This window comes from Elgaria multicarinata, chromosome 13, assembly GCF_023053635.1.
Source record: "Elgaria multicarinata webbii isolate HBS135686 ecotype San Diego chromosome 13, rElgMul1.1.pri, whole genome shotgun sequence".
NCBI classification, from domain to species: Eukaryota; Metazoa; Chordata; class Lepidosauria; order Squamata; family Anguidae; genus Elgaria; species Elgaria multicarinata.
In genome coordinates this window covers 24,231,627-24,251,487 of record NC_086183.1, presented here as the reverse complement: position 1 = coordinate 24,251,487, position 19,861 = coordinate 24,231,627, and the positions used below count along the sequence as shown (strand labels likewise).

At 47.4% G+C, this 19,861-nt stretch overlaps 1 protein-coding gene across 1 annotated transcript in view; it reads right to left on the bottom strand.

The window, feature by feature from the left end:
• The window catches only part of LOC134408094 (B-cell receptor CD22-like), a 28,358-nt gene that overhangs the window by 1,217 nt on the left and 7,280 nt on the right, over positions 1-19,861 (bottom strand). Inside the window, exons 6-13 of the mRNA XM_063140182.1 lie at positions 18,106-18,375; positions 16,580-16,993; positions 13,996-14,292; positions 12,105-12,377; positions 10,950-11,219; positions 10,061-10,462; positions 4,425-4,721; positions 1,740-2,016 (exon numbers count right to left, since the gene is read on the bottom strand). Of these exons, the coding sequence (XP_062996252.1) occupies positions 1,740-2,016; positions 4,425-4,721; positions 10,061-10,462; positions 10,950-11,219; positions 12,105-12,377; positions 13,996-14,292; positions 16,580-16,993; positions 18,106-18,375 (2,500 nt within the window). The remainder of the gene's footprint in view (positions 1-1,739; positions 2,017-4,424; positions 4,722-10,060; positions 10,463-10,949; positions 11,220-12,104; positions 12,378-13,995; positions 14,293-16,579; positions 16,994-18,105; positions 18,376-19,861) is intronic.

Below are 19,861 nucleotides of genomic sequence, written 5' to 3'. Positions count from 1 at the left end.
AATTTCACCAGGTGTTGCACGCATACAAATAACACCTGCTAAAATTCCTTTTTCTATACAACTGTTAAAGATACAGGAGCCCTGTCCTCCTTTCCATATGGTCACCCTATCTAAAATCCCAAAAGTTTAAATCGGAATGTGGAAATGCCTAATTTTGCCTGTGTGAATGCTTGTGCAGGCTGGAAGCCAGAAATGGGTGGGGATGGGACACAGGAAATGAGTAGTGAGTCCAAGATGGAGAGTCTGTACCTAAACAGTGAGAGAGAGAAAGACAAGGAAAAGGCATGGAAGAATGAGACCTGGAAGTCCAAGACCAGATCCACACCAAGCAGGATATAGCACTATGAAAGTGGTATGAAAGCAGTATATAAGAGGCAGAAGCCACACTACTGCTTTATAGCGGTATTGAAGTGCACTGACAACTGTTGGGTCCTATTGACATATACCATATGCCACTTTCATACCGCTTTCATAGTGCTATATGCTGCTTGGTGTAGATCTGCCCCAAGTGGTGAAAATTGACAATTACATAGGAATGGGCAGACACACAATGCTCAGACATCGTCTTGCCACTCATCTAGTGCCTGATTCCCATTTCTGTTTGCGATTGCAGCTGGCTCTGCATGAACGGGAAGTTTACACAAAGCGAGCAGCGATCAAATGAGAGATTTGTGCAAATTTCTCCAAATTTGCGTAAATTTCCTCTGTAGACTATGGTGGGGAATGGTGGAGGCTGCAGCGCTAGGTAACAGATTTATTGATTTGGCGAGGAATTATAGTAAAAGAACAAAACAAACCCTTTGACCTCTGTGATGCATCAGTTCTCCTTTAGTTGAGGTCGAACTGGGAGATACTTAGCTCTCTCAAGAATGCAGAGATGCTAAACTGACTCCGTAAGGTCTTATCAGGAAGGGAGTTTATCACAATAATTTTGTTCTGCTCCCCTATTTGTGGAGCAGGCCAGTCTGCTTTTCCTCGGAAAGGTGTGATCCTCCAACTCAAGGGGTCAGGGTTTCCTCTGAGCTGTGGCAAGGAGACACCGTCCTTACTGTCTGCTCCAAAATGTAGAGCAAATGTATACCACCAGTGGCTAGTCAGAAGAAGACCTGCATGCTGACTAGGGTTGTTGGAGGAATCTCAGGGATGGAGTTCATTGAGTTCTTACTGGCTCACCACCAACCCAATTCCAACCCAACATCCACCAGCTCATGCGAAGTTGGGCTGCAGATTTTCACCTTTGCATGCTAACAGCAGCAGTGGAGTGTGGGACTGGAATGCTATGGCCCAGGGTACTTTGCTCTCATCCGCACACCACTGTTGTTGCTGTGCAACCATGGCTCTCTGTCTGTCAGGGCCAATCCCAGCAGGGACAGAGGAAATGTGGTGGAGGCGGTAGAGGTGGGCACTGGGGCAGGGGGTCCCTAACACAGAACGCAAATGCATTCCAGGTGTGTGTGTGTGTGTGTGTGTGTGTAAACTTGGGCAAGTTCCCAGATTTCAGGGGCTGACCTCCAGCTTGGCTCACAAGAACAAGCCAACTCAGGGGCAGCGCAGGAATCTGACAGGCTCGAAAAGGGGCCAGAATCCCACGCAATGGACATCCCCAGTTCTGATTGGTTGTGGTTTTATGCTCAGTGACGGGATGGAATATGAATGGTGCCCAGAGGGATGAAAGCATAGGAATCAGACTTGGGGATTTTAATCAGGGGTCCATTTTCATTGCGCTCTCGTTTTCTTACTCGCACGACGCTTCCAGTTCGACTTGCGAGGATCGTGACGTGCCCACATTATTGCTAACTTCACAGTGGTAAGCGGCAACGTCCTCTAATCTCACTTCCTGGATGGTCAGCAGGTCAGATGCAGAATCGAGGGTCAGCTGTTCCCCATCCTTGAACCACACATAAGTAAAGATCTGGGGGTTTGCTCTTCCCGCTTTGCATCTCAGCTTAAGAGGCTGGCCGAACACCACCATCTCCTCATCTGGCTCTTGCACAGCTATCACTTCCTTGGGGGCAACTGCAGGGAGAGAGAACATAGAAGAAACATTGCATGGACTCCTGCCCCTTTCAGAACATTCAAAGCCCCAAAGGCCGAACCAGCTGGAGATCTGCTGCACACTCTTCCATTATGATGAAGCCATGTTGCCCCATGTAGCAACCTTAGGGTCAAATTCGCTTTGGCATCAGTTGAGAGAATGCAACCTATGTGCTCTTCTCTCTTTCTTTCTTTCTTTCTTTCTTTCTTTTTGAGAAGTAAATACTGTTCCTGTTGGTACTGATGGAGGCCTCCCTGTCAATGCATGCAGCAGCTTTGGAGAGGGAGTTCTGGGGGTTGAGACGGCTGTGACAGGGGAACAGAGAGTTAGCATCTCAGGCCTCAGCTAGATGAGGGGGTGAAAGGGCAATGATCTTGTGATTTTATGATTGCAAAATCGTCACCCTCGTTTACATGCGGTGCACAACATCATGGCCGCCATTTTGTTTTAGTTTTTAAAGGAGAAGGAGTACACGAGCACTCATCTGTGAAACAGTAAGTTTTTTAAAAAAAGAAAAACACCCCAATTTCCCCACTTACCCCACCCCACCCCTATTGGGCACAGAGCTCATGAGGAGCTTTCTGCCCCATGCCCTGCTCCTGGCTTCTAGCGGTTATATGCGAGGAGCCAGGACAAACCGCAATGCCCGATCACACATTCCACAGTCTTGGGATCAGCCCAGGACCACAGAAAAAACAGGCTAGAACAGTAGGGCAAAATCCTGGGGAAATGGAAAGATCATCCCTCCGTACCCCCAGGATCCCCTGTGCATCATCTGGATGCACAGGGATGATCCCTGGGCGATCCCCAGGGTAAGCCCTCATCTAGCCATGGCCCCAGTCTCTCAACTCCCTGTCCCCTTAAATCCCAAGGGGCTACTCCATGGCTTCTATTTACAGAACAAACAAACAAAAAAGCCAGGGAATTTAATTGCATTCAGATGAGTAACAGCTCATTTAATTTAGACTCATAGGCATTTAACAACATATACTGAGTTTTTTAACTGACCCCAGAATAGTTGTTTTTAATAGGGGTGTGCACGGACCCCCCACTCCACTTCACTTTCAGATCCGCCATTTTCGGATCAGGCCGCTCCGCCCCGCCCCCACTCCGCCTATGCCCACTCCGCTCCGCTCGGAGCTCCGGATCCGGATCGGAGCTCCGTTCCCCCCCCATAGGGGGGGGTTACTGGGCCCTGCCACTGTCGCCGCCCATGCGGCGACGGCGGCAGAGCCCAGTAAGGGACCAAGGGAGAGGGGGACCTTACCTGCCTCCGTCCGCGGTCCGTCGCCGTCTTCAATTGAGCCCGCGGTTCCACCAGGAAGTCTGGGCCGCAAGCGGCCCAGACTTCCTGCTGGAACCACGGGCTCAATTGAAGACACTGACAGACCGCGGACGGAGGCAGGTAAGGGAGAGGAGGGCGGGGGGGGATTACCGGGCCCTGCCGCCGTCGCTGCATGGGCGACAGCGGCAGGGCCCAGTAAACCCCACTTACCTTTCCGGCGGAGCTCCGGATCGAAGCGAAGGATCCGCCTTCACCTCGATCCTCTTCGCCATGCTCCGCCGGCCCCCCAATCCTCTTCGCCTCCGCCTTAAGGGCAGGTGAAGCCCCCCGCTCCGCTCCTGCTTCTCCGGTCCGATTAGAAGCGGAGCACATCCCTAGTTTTTAAATGGATATTGTCTGTTTTTGTTTGTATTTTATGCTTTTTATGGTCCACTGTTTTTAACTTCTGTAAACTACCCAGAGAGCTTTGGCTATGGGGCGGTATATAAATGTAATAATAATAATAATAATAATAATAATAATAATAATAATAATATCTGTTTTGTACCAATATTGTGTGCCCTTGATGCTCACATCATCCTCAAGTACTATGATCCCCATAAACATCCTCCAGAATCTTTTTATAGAACAAACGGGTCTTCCTTGTGTAAATTGTGACTAGCAAAGTCCCCACGGTCACCTACAGTGAATGCTTAGGTCCACTTGCAAATTTCATCCAATTCTGTCCAAAGATTTACGTATTTAAAAGTTGTAGTTCATTTTCTCCTCACTATACTCAGCAAGGAAGACATCTGAAACTTGAGAAAATTAACCAAATCAAAGGTACACCTCTGATTCCAACCAAAATACGACGTCAGTCTGAAGATCCAATTCAAGGCAACCTGCTAGCTGAAGTAGGTTGCTCTGATGCACATGTCTGCAGTTTCAATCAGTTAATATATTAAAACTCAGGACTAATTGAGAAAGTCTTCTGTAATTGAGAGATAGCTAGAATCAAGTCTGAAGCAAATTGGGCTGTTTCTGAATCAGCCAATTGGGGTCCAACCTGAATCTCGTACTCATTTCACATCCTACCTCAACATGGCTGGTTCCTTGTGCACTCACATTTTATGTCCAGCTTCCTGGTACTCTGGGATTTCTGTGACCCATCTTGGCTCCTCAATAAGCATCTCAGCACTTTCCCGTTGTCTCTCCAAGTAAGATCAAAACTCGCCATCGTCTGGATCTTTCTATTTTCAAAGGTTGTGGCTTGCGAAGACAGCTCATTGCCTTCTAAGCCACCAATAGTCAATGTTATTGACTCATCAGGGCAATGGTAAGGCACCGAACAGATCACTTTCACTCTCCTCCGTTCTTGTAGTTCCGCAGGGATGATTTCCATCTTGGGCTTTGGAGGTGATCCTGTTTCCAAAGAATGAAAGGGAAAATTCTACTCAGTGTTTTGGGGAGTGTGATAAAAGAAGCCAACAGAAAGCTCTGGCGTGGGCTGGTCCATGAAGTCACAAAGAGTCAGAAGCAACTGAACGAATAAACAACAACAAACGATAAAAGAAACCATTGAATAAAAGTGAGCCTACTCTGCTTGTTTCTGCCTAGAAGCAGAAGCCTTGACCAAATATCCAGAATGTCAGAGAGACCATACTATGCTAGAGATGTTGCAAGCACCTGACTTAGTCCGGGAGACTAGCGGACTTCCCTGCATCCGTCCCCCCAGACCCAGTTGGGCACCCTCAACAATGGAGACTCTGGAAGTTATGTTATTTCCCCCTTTGCACCCGTTTGTGCCTTACACTTGCAAAAATGGGGCCTTTACAGCCGCCATTGTGGCAATGGGGGAAATATACAATTTCTGGAGCCTCCATTGTTGTGCACAATGAAGACTCCAAAAAATGCATATTTCCCCTGTTGCATAAATGGTGGTTACAGGGACCCCATTTATGCAACAGGGCAATTTGAGTTGTTTCCAGACCCTCCATCGTTGAGCACAATATGTTAAGTATAAGAAAGTAAAAGGCTTGTGTAGTCATTAAAATTGTGTGTGAGGCTATCTCAAGGCTAAACAGAGGAAGACTATCTGTGAGCAATTACCTTGAGATAGAAGCTGTACTGGGAACCTTGCCAGGATTCTCTAAGATATCATGGTGTTAATGATATGAATATACCAAAGATCCTTGAGGCTGGGTTAGCCTAATCACAGCTGTATGTAATATAAATAAGAACTGTATATATATTATATGTGTATAGCTTTTGTCACTCTGCACAATGACACGGAACTGTTAAGAAGTCTGAAGCTAATAAACTTACTCTGCTAAGTAAGACCTACATTGTGAGCTGTGTTTCTGAGCACAAACAGAATTCCCAAGGAAAAGTTCTGCCCCCAACACAATAGTGGCTCCAGATGAGGACAGGTGGGCTCACGACGTTCTTGGCGCCTCACCATACCATGAAAGAAGCTCACGTGGCACCACAAGTAGGAGCAAATGGCAATAGCAGTGCGGCAGGCATCCGACGAATCAGACCCGGGTGAGTTTGCTCATCCTTACACTATCTAGACATGTCTTTTATATGCTCAACTGTGTTGCTTGTCAAATTATTAGGCATGTGCTCCGCTCCGATTAGGAGCGGAGAAGCAGTAGCGGATTGGCCTGCTCCGCCTTATCCAGAGGCGGAGTAGAAGCGGACCGCGGACCCCTAGAAGCAAGGTGAAGAGAAGCGGCCATTTTTCGGAGCTCCTAGTTCAGGCGGAGCGCTCCGATCGCCATCTTGAAACATTTCGCCCATAGGATTGCATTGCGGAAAGCAATCGGGGATAACTGGGTTGATTTTTAAGCTATCATTCTGAAAATTCTTGTGCACAGAGAGTCGTGGATGGGGGTCATTTTGAGACTACTGTCACCTCTCTGCGTCGTGCGGGTCGCGTGCTAGAATTTTTTAAAAATCGGGTCAACAAACAGGGCAGCGCGGCTCAAATGGCGGTTTTCGGCTTTTCGCCCATAGGATTGCATTGAGGAAAAGAATTGGGGATAACTGGGTTGTTTTTTAAGCTATCGTTCTGAAAATTCTTGTGCACAGAGAGTCGTGGATGGGGGTCATTTTGAGACTACTCTCACCTCTCTGCGTCGTGCGGGTCGCGCGCTAGAAGTTTTGGAAAAATCGGCGGGAAAAATACCTTTTTCAAAGGGCTGAGGGGCAGAGTCAGCTCCCGGTCATGATCACATGATCCCAAAGTTAGAGGAGGGCATAGGCAAAATGGGTAACTTGGGATTCTGGGAAACTTCTCTTTCTTCATCTGAACGGACTTTTCCCAGTGTTTTTTAACACAGTAGCCCCACCAAATGCACAAACACAACCTGAAATCATATACTAAGCCAAGAATAAGAGATAGAAACACAGCACTGCTACCCACCCTAACTTTGGGGAACAACTGAAAAGATGTGGTGCAAGGGGATGAGCTCCCCTAGGGCATCTCATCGTGGACGTGCCCCCACTCTCTCCTGCACTGGAAGGCCATCAGAGCCTTCCAAAGAGAGTAAAACAGTGGAGCAATGCCTATCATGAGTTTAAGAGAGCGTTTACTTCTCAGAGCTGTTGGTGAAGCAATGGCTTTCTGGAGCTGAACTGGCAGCTGCTTCCCTCTCCCCCGGGCACGTCCCCCTATTGCTGGTAAAAGACAGATATAGCCTTTTTAAAAAAGTTCTTCTTGCTGTTTATTCAGCAACACTGCTGCTTTTAATTCCACCCCTCCTTCGTTTATTTATTTGTTTATTTATTCCATTTTATATGCATTACTGGCTTATCCTTGGCTCACTTCCTTATGCCCCCAGAAATGCCAGCTGCAAGCCTGCCTGCCTGCCTTCCCTCCCTCCTCCCCTGCCCACCTCGCAGGGATGTTGTGTGTGTGTGTGGCTTTGACTCAGGGGAGAAGTCCTTCCTGCGCTCACTTGGAGTTTTGGAAGTTCCAAATTTTGCAGGTTTAAGCCCTGCCAAAAAACAGGGGATGATGGGACTGCCTTGAGTCTTGGCGTGCATATGTATCCCTGGATAAGCTTTCATGGTGGTGAGTTTGAGGGGGTTTTTAACGTGCAAAATTGACGGAGCTATGGAAAGGGGTGTTGGATTTTCATAAATTCCCCAAAAATCAGGGGATGATGGGATTTGCTTGAAACTTGGCATGCGTGTGGACACATGGATAAGCTGTCCTGGTGGTGAGTTTGAGGTTTCTAATGTGCAAATTGACGGAGCTATGGAAAGGGGTGTGAATGGGGTGCCCGATTTTCATAAATTCCCCAAAAATCAGGGGATGATGGGATTGCCTTGAAACTTGGCATCCATGGGGACACATGGATAAGCTATCATGGTGCCAAGTTTGAGGTTTCTAACATGCAAATTGACGGAGCTATGGAAAGGGGTGTGAATGGGGTGCCCGATTTTCAAAAATTCCCCAAAAATCAGGGGATGATGGGATTGTTTTGAAACTTGGCGTGCATGTGTATACCCCCATGAGGTGTCATGGTGCCAAACATGAGGTTTCTAACTTGAACAGAAAAAAAATTGTATAATTTTTTAGCTTTCAATGCAACCCTATGGGGGGGAAAACGGAGCTCCGATCCGGATCCGGAGCTCCGAGCGGAGCGGAGCAGAAGTGGGCAGAGCGGGGGCGGGGTGAAGCGGCCCCCTCCGAAAATCGCGGATCTGCAAGTGAAGCGGAGCGGGGGGTCCGTGCACACCCCTACAAATTATACAGTGCCAGGATTTGGAGGGGGGGTGAAGGCTTTGGGCAAGATGCTCTCTGTGGACCCACCTTCTCACTGCTGTTGACACTGCCCAATTGCTTGCCTTTCCCTCTGATCCCAATAAGGCCGTGCCTGCGAGAAAAGGACAAGTGATGTAGAAGTTTTTCATGCTGCCTACTGCTGTCCCTGTTCAGTTTTTCAGAGAGGGCAGGTAAACAGGCAGCACCAAGAAAATAGTGAAGCAGCAGGGCCAAGTAGCTTCCGGCAGTGGTAGTGGGACCCCATCTGGGGTGTGGGCCTCAACAGGGGGCCCAATGAAACCAACACCTGACACCAGCCCTGAGCATAGGAATACATTTTCTACCTATCTGCACAAATGTGGACATGGACAAAGCTGCACGGAATACATCCAGGAACCCATGGAGATTGTGGGTTCTCCATCTCTGAAGGTTTTTATGAAGAGGCTGGACAGCCACCTCTCATGGGTGGTTTTCCTGCACATTGCACAGGGTTGGAGTAGATGATCCTCGAGGTCCTTTGCAACTCCACAATTCTACGATTCTATGAAACGCTCCTATAATGCAGGGATTTATCTGCTTCCTTCTCTCTCCCATTCTTTATAGGGAACAAGCTTTGAGAGGGGGGGGCATATCTCAGCCCAGTGGAGGGTGTTGGCTGCAGTTTCGGAGAGGTGGTGATGCCGTTTTGATTGTAGTTAGAACCAGCCAGAACTCTAAAAGTGCTACCCAAGGTGCTGGACTGTATCCCCCAAACAGGGATAGGATCCAGCACCTTGCTCCCTAAAAAGAATGGGAGAAAGAAATAAGCAGCAAAACCGCCATTCGAAGAAACCAGAGCCACTAGCTGCTGATTCAAATCTTGCAGATGATACCTTGAAGGAGAAGATTTTGTGTCTCAGAGGAAAGGCTACTTTTATACAGAATTATTATTATTATTATTATTATTATTATTATTATTATTATTATTTATTTATTTATTTATTTATATAGCACCATCAATGTACATGGTGCTGTACAGAGTAAAACAGTAAATAGCAAGGCCCTGCTGCAAAGGCTTACAATCTAATAAAATCATAGTAAAACAATAAGGAGGGGAAGAGAATGCCAACAGGCGCAGGGTAGGGTAAAACTAACAGTATAAAGTCAGAACAAAATCAAGTTTTAAAAGCTTTAGGAAAAAGAAAAGTTTTTAGCTGAGCTTTAAAAGCTGCGATTGAACTTGTAGTTCTCAAATGTTCTGGAAGAGCGTTCCAGGCGTAAGGGGCAGCAGAAGAAAATGGACGAAGCCGAGCAAGGGAAGTGGAGACCCTTGGGCAGGCGAGAAACATGGCATCAGAGGAGCGAAGAGGACGAGCGGGGCAATAGTGTGAGATGAGAGAGGAGAGATAGGAAGGAGCTAGACCAGGTTATCTGAAGGAACGCCTCCTCCCATATGTACCTACCCAGCCCTTAAGATCATCTACAGGGGCCCTTCTCCGTGAGCCCCTGCCAAAGGAAGTGAGGCAGGTGGCTACTAGGAGGAGGGCTTTCTCCGCTGTGGCACCCCGGTTGTGGAACGAGCTCCCCAGAGAGGTCCGCCTGGCGCCTACACTGTACTGCTTTCGTCGCCAGCTGAAGACCTTTTTATTCACTCAGTATTTTAACACTTAATTTTAACTTAAATTTAAATTTTACTGTTTTAACTCTGTATTTTAATCTTATATCAACTTTGCTGTGTGGTTTTATCCTGGTTGTGCTTTTTATACTGTATTTCGTAATTGTGTTTTAACCTGTTGGGTGTTTTACTGTGGTTTTAATTTTTGTGAACCGCCCAGAGAGCTTCGGCTATTGGGCGGTATAAAAATGTAATAAATAAATAAATAAATAAATAAATAAATAAATACAAGCTTTGAAAGTCAACAGGAGAAGTTTATATTGGATTCTGAAGTGAATTGGAAGCCAATGAAGAGATGAAATGGATGTTAAAATTGCTCTGCCAAGCTCTTACCTGTAATGTTAACCATCGCACTAAGAAACCACTTCAAACGCCAGGGCTGGTTCTCCATAGAAGCGAGTACGCTTGCCCCGTACGTGCCGCTGTTTTTGGCCTGGAGCTGAGTAACCATCAAGCTGCAGTCTCTGTTGCTTAAGTTCCCTAAAAACCGGACCCGACCCCTAAAGTCAGGTCTTGTTAGCATCTTGAGACTCTCCAGGGATTTGGAGCTATCATACAGCACTTTGGTCTGAACGTTCTCCCCCGAGGGCTCAAAATACCAAACCACAGCATCTACATGGATGGTATTCAGATTATACGTCTCACTGAAATGGCATGGAATCAACACACACGATCCTTCCCAGGCAGTCAGGGAACTGAAGCCCATGCTCAGCGGGGTTTCGGTACACCGTGTACCTGGAATGGAAGAGCACATGGAAGATCTCGGTCAGCTCCCCACGCTCCACCAAAGACTATGAAGATTTGCTTCCAACTACTGATGTAGCACTAGACCCCATTTTGCCTCTCAGAGCTGAGGAAACAACCAAGCCCCCATCTTTACGGCCTCGGGTCTGTGCCCCGAGGCCCCGGGCTCCCGAATTGGCACTCATTCCCAGCATCTGCATGGGAAGGACCACCAAATCGGAGTTGCTGCTGGCAGAACCAAGGAGAGAGGAGGAACGGGGCAGCCAGCTCTTCTCCCTCTGAGCTCACTCTGGCTGCCCCATTCCTCTCCCCACCCCCCAATTTTTTATTTTTAATCTTTAGATTCAAAAAGGGGAGAAGAGCTTTCTGCCCCATTCCCCCCCCTCCCCGGTGCTTATCCCGGCAGTAGTGGCAGTAGTGGATCATCTACTTCAAGTGATGGGGTTTCCCTCACTAGCAACACATCTCTATTACTCACAAAAAACATCCAGTGTGATTGCTGAGGAGCGTGATGTTCCCACACTGTTGCTGGCTTCACACCAGTAGCTGCCTGACTGTGCTGAAAGCACAAATGGGATTACCAATCTTTCAGAGGCAGAGCTCAGCTGCAGCTGTTCTCCATCATGGAACCATGTATAGCTGATATTCCCGGGGTTTGCCATGCTCTCTTTACATCTCAGCTCAACATGGGTACCTTCCTGGATCCTCCCTTTGGGCTCCTGCAAGATTTTGACCTCCTTCGGGGCAACTGCAGGAAAAGAAAACAAAGGCAAGCATCACATGGAGACAGCCTCATACCCCAGGCAATTGGTTGCAGAAAAGTGATCCTACAGATGGATCTGTTGCATGCTGATTCCACTGCAGGACAGCCAGGGTAACTAGATAGGCATTTCATTTATCATCTTCAAAGACACATGCCTGTTGGACTTGGCAGTCCTGTTGGTAGCACTCTCGCTTTCTTCTTGTGTTACCACTGGGTGCTTATTGATTGCATCACCCTGAGAACATAAGAAAACCCATGCTGGATCAGACCAATGGTCCTAGTCCAGCATTCTGTTCACACATTGGCCAACCAGCTATTGACCAGAAACCCACAAGCAGGACATGAGCTCAACAGTATGCTCCCACCCATGTTCCTCAGCAACGAGTGTACCTAGACTTACTGCTTCTGCTACCATTTCTTTCTACTAACACCATCAAGTTTCTCCCAAGTATTTTTGCCTCAATCGGTCATCTTGTGAAAGTTGTAAGTGACAAGGGCCCACAATTTCTACACACAAAGTTCAAAGTTTTTTTATGAAACACAATGGACCCAAATGTTTGACATCTATGGTGTATCTTCCAGCCACAAATAGGCTGATACTGCAAAAACACTCTGCCTATTTCAACAGACATCATCTTGTGAGTCCTAAGTGAACCTATGGTACTTGTATTCATCTTGCAACCCTTGCATTTGGTGTGTAAACAGGTGGAGGAGATTCATGGGTCATATACTGGGATCGCTTTGATGGATCAAGGACGTGGAATAAAATGCACCCCTCCAAAACCTCCCTCTTCCTGTGAATATGCTGTTTGCCAGTGATGGGTGCTTCTGGACATCCAGGCTGGATAGTGAATTTAGGGCATTACTTACAGTGGACATCTAGAGTGACTGCTGAAGATGACGTACAGCCAATATCGTTGCATGCTTCACATTTGTAAGAAGTGCCTGGTTCATGTGATGCAAGGAAGGTCAATGACTTCGAAGCACTGTACGCCATGTCAACCGTATGGGAATCCGACTTAAGCCAGTTGTACCAATGGTCTTCAGGGTTACTTATGTCCACATTACATTGCAGCATGACAGTGTCTCCTTCCTTTATGGGCAGATCATTTAAAATGGAAATCTTGACTTCATTGGGAGCATCTGGAAAATCAGATCAATATGTCTCTTCATGGAGGAAATAGATCATGTGAATAACGTACTGAATGCGCATACAGAAAAGAATGGATAAATGTGCCTAAAATCCAGTCAAGAAAATGGTGGTGGTGGAATGCACATAAATTCCTATTAGAAATTAGGATTATATGCATTGGCCAATATATGAAGTAATCAAAATAGTCCCAAAGTTATTGCTTGCACTGTTGCTGGTCTTCATCAAAAATACTATGAGATTTTGCTATATCTATGTCCACTTCTCAAGTCTAGGCATTAATATGCACAGCAGTTGGGGAAAGCATTACAGTGTGATGTAGTGCATTACAGCCTGCATTTTCCATGCAGAAAGGTTCAAGATCAATGCCCAACATCTGAAATTAAAGGATCCTGGGCTAGCAGGGCAGAGAAATCCCTCTGCCTAAGAGAACCACTGACAGTTGGAGCAGGCATGGATGGACCAGATGGAGGACTGGCTCCATGGTATGCACCTATATAGGAAGGGAGAGTTAATAGGCAAGCTAAAAGGATGGAGGGATCTGCCGATTTTAGATTTGCTCAATTTCTCATTTTTCCAGGCACCAGTTTGTTTCGTCCAATTCCCTCCTCAATATATTCTTTTTTATTCTCTCCCAGATTCATATATGTTTTTAATTAGGTAATTTTAGACTCATTGGTCTGAAGAACATAATATGAGAAGAGCCATGATGGATCAGACCAAGGACCCATCTAGTCCAACATTCTGTTCACACAGGCCATAGCTAGAAAGGGCAAAATCCCAGGGTGATCCCTGGGATCATCCCTGTGCATCCACATGACGCACAGGGGTCCTGGGATCAGGGAGGGATGATCCCTCCCTTGCCCCGGGATCTTGCCCTCCCCTTTAGGCCCGGTTTTTCCACTGTCTCAGGCTAAGCCCGAGACCGTGGAACATGTGGCCGGATGCCACAGTTTGTCCCAGCTCCTCGTGATTCCTTGTGAGGAGCCAGGAGCCACGCACAGGGTGCAGAGTTCCTCTGGAGCACTGCGCCCATCAGGGGTGGGGTGGGGGGAGTGAGGAAATAATCATTTTTTAAAAAAAAAATCACTTATCTTTTGCACACTAGCGTTCATGGGCTGCTGGCCCTTTAACCACACAAAAAATGGCGGGTGTGATGCCTCTCTGTCTGAGGTTGAACTGAGAGGGAGATCTTGCAAAGAAAAATCATGAGATCTTCACTCTTCCATCCAACTAGACCGCTAAGGCCACAGTGGCCAACTAGTTGTTGAACAGGAACCCACAAACAGGACACAGCTGCAACAGCACCCTCCTGCCCATGTTCCCCAGCAACTGGTGTACATACGCATAGATCCTAGAAATAGCATATAGCCATCAGGATGAGTAGCCATGGACAGCTATCTCTTCTTACCTGTCCTTCCATTCCCGCTCCTGCTTAGATGGCAACACGTATTACTTCACTGATTTCAACATGTGATAAGCCAGCCCTGCTATGTTTGGGTGGCCCTTCTGTACACTCTGCTGAGTTGGGCCCTGGACCGTTGCCCCAAGGTCCTACTCTGATGGCACCACTGTCCAAAGCGCCTGCTTCCTTCCCCATTGCACACTCACATTTCACATCCAGTTCCACAATATTATGGGTTGTCCTTGTCCAGCCTTCGCCACTCAGGGAGCACCTCAACTTTTTCCCATGATCCACCTTAGTTGGTTCAAAACTCAGCACAGTCCGGAGCACTCTGTGTCCAATTGTTGTGTTTTGTGAAGGCAACCAATTGCCCTCTAAGTTACTGATAGTCAATGTAACTGCCTCGTCAACGCAATCATAAGGCACCCAACAGATCACTTCAGCTCTTCTGTGTTCTAGGAGTTTCTCAGGAATGATTTCCATCTCGGGCTTTGGAGGTGACCCTGTTTCCAGAGAATGAAAGGGGAAATACCACTCAGGGGGATTCTACACGTCGTACTGAGGGCGCCTGCATGCAACCCCAGTGCGCCCCCAAAGCGATCGTGTAGCTTGCCTGTTCGAAGAGACGAGGAAGAGGCGCCCTTGCCACCAACGCCGCCGCCCACCTCCCCGCTGGCCTCCTGCTGCCGGTGAAAGAGTCAGCCGCGTCGGAGAGCTTCTTCTGCTCTCCGCCCCACCTTCTTCCGCTCTCCGCCCCGCCTTCTTCCACCTTCTTCCATTGAGCTCTCCAACCTGGCCGGCGAGGAGGTAGGTGGGCGGCGGCGGTGGCAAGGACGCCTCTTCGTCGTCTCTTCGAACAGGCAAGCTACACAATCGCTTTGGGGACCCACTGGGGGCACATGCAGGCGCCCTCAGTACGACGTGTAGAATCCCCCTCAGTGTTTGTGAGGGGGTGGGGTGATAAAAGAAACCATCAAATAAATGTGGGCCTGTTCTGCTTGAGTCTGCCCAGAAGCAGAAGCCTCGACCAAAAATCCAAAATGTGCAAACCTGTCTTTTAAATTCTCACTTGTATTTCCTGTTAGATCAGTGGTTCCCAAAGTGGGTGGTACTGCCCCCTTGGGGGGGCAGGGGTGGGATTGCATAGGGGGCGTTAAGAACCAAGGGGGCAGCTAGGGGGCGCTTGAGGTGGTCTTTTCTGAGAAGCACCTCTCCAGAAGGTCTTAAAACCCAGGGACATTTTTATGGGAGAAGGTAGTTTGGTCCCAAGCCATATAAGGGAAGAATCCACACATATATTAATACCACTTAAGAAGAGTCCTTTTAATGGTGAATTGAAATGTTTCAAAAGCACCAAAACGCTAATGAAGAGACATAGCCTGCTTGGTGTGCCCCGCCACGCCGGCTGCAAAACAGAGGCATTTGCTCTCTTTTCCCTCGGCCAGCCGGCAGGAGGTGCTTCCCATTTAAAGAGGCCATGTGCAGCACATCCCCTTTTTCATTCTCAGCTCCTCAGCTCAACTCCTCCACCCAGCCACCACCGCCACTGCTCAGCCTGGGCGCCCAGACCAGCAGGATCCAGAGGAGCGCAGCTCCTTTAAATGGGAAGCACCCGCCCCAGGCTTGCCAAGGGAGGGAGGGAAAAGAGAGCGAATGCTTCTGTTTGCAGCTGATGTGGCGGGGCACACCAAGCAGGGTATGTCTCTTCATTAGCGTTTTGGTGCTTCTGAAACATCTCAATTCACTGTTAAAAGGACTCTTCTTAAACAGTATTAATATATGTGTGGATTGAGGAGGGTCTTGTTGACAGCACGGCTCTGGACAACTTGGGCTGATGAAGCGCCTCTCACGGCATGACCATACCCAAATATACTACACTCATCATCTAAGGCCCTCCTCAAAGTGTCTCCTCCTAGCAGAGGTTTGCAAAAAATGGAGCTTAAGAAAAAAAATGTAAGGATACTGCTGTGATTGATCCGCTTTTAAAGCACATGTGTTCTCTTGCAGCCTCATTTTGGCTCCTCCGGGGACTCCTTCGTGTGGGGCTTGCCGCCGCCATTAACCCCTCCCCTCCCTCCCTGACCCCATTGGAATCCCAGGGGGTGCTGGGCATGAGTCTGTGGAACCAAGGGGGTGATTACTTGAAAAAGTTTGGGAACCACTGTGTTAGATTATACAGTGCAGGGTTTTTTGTGGGGAGGGAGTCTTTGGGTGACATGCTCTCTATGGATCCACCTCCTCATGGCTGTTGACACTGCTCATTTGCTTGTCTTTCTCTCTGAAGCCAATAAGGCAGCACCAATAAGGCACCACAAGTGATGTGGAGGTTACTGCTGCTATTTACCATTCTCTTAATGTAAGTATACATTACTGGCTGAAGCTGGCTAGCATAAGTGATTCCCGGCTTCTGCAGCTGAAACTCTCCCCACGGCCTGAGTTCAATCCCAGCGGAAGCTGGTTTCAGGCAGCCAGCTCGGGTCGACTCAGCCTTCCATCCTCCCGAGGTTGGTAAAATGAGTACCCAGTTAGCTGGGGGAAAGGTAATAACAGCCGGGGAAGGCAACGGCAAACCACCCCGCTATAAGGCCTGCCAAGAAAACGTCAGCGAAAGCTGGCCTCCCTCCAAGAGTCAGTAATGACTCAGTGCTTGCACGAGAGGTTCCTTTCCTTTTCCTAGAGCAATTACAATCCTTGTCTTGAAGTTCTTGGGCAAACTCAGGCCTTAGCATCTAAAGGACAGCTTTAACACAGGAAGAGAAGGAAATGAAAACTGTTCTTCAAAGTTCTTACCTTTAATATTAACTTCGACACTAAGAAACCTCTTGAGTCGCCAAGGATAGTTTCTAACTGAAGCAACTATTTGGATCCCATAAAAACCGCTGTCCTTTATCTGGAGACGAGAAATCATCAAGCTGCAGTCTCCGCCGCTTACATTTCCTACAAACTTTACCCGATCCCGGAAGGCAGAACTTGCAAGGGACTTGTGTTCTTCTGAGGTTTTGGAGCTGTCGTACAACAGGCGACCATAATATCCGTGCCACACATTATCGAAATGAGGTTCAAAATACCAAGCCAAAGAAGTGGTGTGGACTGCCCCAGAAAAACTCATTTCAGTGATCTGGCATGGAAACAACACACAGGATCCTCTCCAGGCATTCAGGGTATTGGGGCTTACACTCAGTGGGCTTTCATTACATAGGAAACCTGAAACAGAAAAGCACATTGGAGATGTTGGTCAGTTCCCAAGGGTCCACGAAAGGCCGTGAAGATTTGTGTCCAACTCCCTGATGCAGCACTAGACTCCATTTCTTCATACATCTATCCTTTCCCCTGCCCCAATACCAGTTGGCCAAATAGTTTGGAATCTGAGAAGATGTCATGATCACCTGTGGGACTTCTCATCAGGGGAAGACATAAGAACCTTGGGGCCGGATGTCCTCAGAGAATGGGTCATTTCAGAAGACCCTAGGGCTGCCAAAGAATATCCTGGGCCCTTGGAGGAGATGGCTTTAGATCTAGTCCCTTAAGAGATGGAGTGGTCTGCTTCTGAGGGGGCTGGTGAGCCACCACTTAGCACCTGAGAATACTCATGCCTAAAGATTCAGGCTAGGACAGTGGTCAGCTGAAGGAGTGCCTGCTTGCAGATGGTTCTTTGGGAGTAAACACCTAATCATGGGTAAGGCTGTCCTCATGCAAAAAAACAAGCTGGAGCGTGTTCAGAAGAGGGCAACCAGGATGATCAGAGGTCTAGAAACAAAGCCCTATGAAGAGAGACTGAAAGAACTGGGCACGTTTAGCCTGGAGAAGAGAAGATTGAGGGGAGACGTGATAGCACTCTTCAAATACTTAAAAGGTTGTCACACAGAGGAGGGCCAGGATCTCTTCTCGATCCTCCCAGAGGGCAGGACACGGAATAACGGGCTCAAGTGAAAGGAAGCCAGATTCCGGCTGGACATCAGGAAAAACTTCCTGACTGTTAGAGCAGTACGACAATGGAATCAGTTACCTAGGGAGGTTGTGGGCTCTCCCACACTAGAGGCATTCAAGAGGCAGCTAGGCAACCATCTGTCAGGGATGCTTTAGGGTGGATTCCTGCATTGAGCAGGGGGTTGGACTTGATGGCCTTGTAGGCCCCTTCCAACTCTGCTATTCTATGATTCTATGAACTCTGCATAAACTAATCCACTGGTAGCTAGTAGTCAGTTATGAGATGGTAAAAGGAATGTAGCACATTGTTCCTTTTAGAACAAAGGAATCAGGATGTTAGGTTTTATTGTGAGTTCATTCCCCAACAACTCTCGCATTCTCTTACTCACAAATTACATGCAGCATGATTGCTGAGGAGCGCAATTTGCCCACGCTGTTGCTGACATTACACCAGTAGTGGCCAGAATGCCGTAAATCCACTTCTGATATGATCAACACTTCATCTGCAGAGTCTAGCTGCAGCTGCTTTTCATTGTGGTACCACGTATAGGTGATATTCTGGGGGACTGGCCTTCCCACTTCACACCTCAGTTTAACATAGGTGCCTTCTTGGATCGGACCTGTTGGCTCTTGTGAAATTTTTACTTCCTTGGGGGCAACTGCAAAAGGAGAAAACAAAGGTAAAGCATCACATCCAAACAGCCGCATGTCCCAGGCAATTGACTGCAATAAACTGGGATCACAGAAGGTGCATGCTAATTCCACTGCAGGAAAGCCAGGGTGCCTAGACAGGCGTCCTACTTATCAGCTTCCAAGACAGATGTCTATTGCACTTGACAACATCCCCCTTCCTTCCTGGGCCACCATGAACTTCTAATACCCCACCCCCCAAAAAAAGTTATTGAAGAGTTTTTGCTAGGGATATCAGAGGAATTATTTTTGTGGTTGGATCTCAATGACAGTTTCTTCTAACAGGCCTAACAAGGGATATGGTGAATCAGGCTAGTCAGCAGATTTTCCATGGTTTTATTTGTGCAAATTTGCTTATTTTTCACAAATATCACAAGGTGCACAAATTTCAGTCAAAATTTGCACAAATCACGCAAATGGTGGCCGACAACTCATCCCCTTCCCCCAAAATAAGAACCTCCCTAGAGTTTGGGGGAAAGTTGTGATTCAGTCTGTAAGCACAAGCCAAAACGAGCAGGCAATGGAAGTCCATCAAGGCCACAAGGGACTGGATTTCCAAGTGACAGATTTCCCTAGTTTTTGCCTCAATTGGTTTTCTTGTGTAAGATGTAACTGACAAGGGCCCACAATGGTCCCAAACATTTGAAATCCACAGTGCATCTTCCAGCCATAAATGGGCGGTGCCATGACACGGGCTCTGAACACCAAGCCTGGCCACGGCTACTCCCTGCTCAAGCCAAGCACCACCACTTGATATGCCTGCAGCAAGGGATAAAAACCACCTTCCTCCAAACTATGTGGAGAAAGGGGTTAAATGGAGAAGGATTTCAATGGATAAAATAAAACACTGTTATATGTGCTGACGTGAATTATTGTCAGAGTGGTTGCTAAATGTGTAAACTTCAGATGATAAATGCCAAACAGACATGTGGGATTTTTGTGGTAGTTAAAAACAAAATAATTAAAATTTATTTTTAAAAGTTCACAAGCTTTGTTTCAAATAAAACATTTAAAAACCTTTTTGAAACCTTTCATCTAATCCTTTCACTCATTCACATACACGCTTTCCTTTCTCTCACACAATCACTCTTGAGCTTTCTTTATTATGTGTATTGATTAATACACATCAACGATGTGCACACCACTCTCCAAAGACACCACTCTTTACCCGGAACCTCAAATTTCCCAGAATTTAAGTACTCTAAACACAGAGAGCACTAAAGACTCTAAGATTACCTAAAAAGTCCCTCCCAATCCCCTCAGTCATTCCCTTATATATCACTCCTCCCCCTCCCAAGACTCCACCCACTCAGGCCCACATTCTAAACTCACCACAGACTTACAAACTTCAGACATACATTTGGGAACTGACTTGTGGGGTGTAACGCCACAGGCAGATGCTGCAAAAGGCTGTGCCTATACCACCAGGGCATCATCCCCTGAGTCATAAGTGAG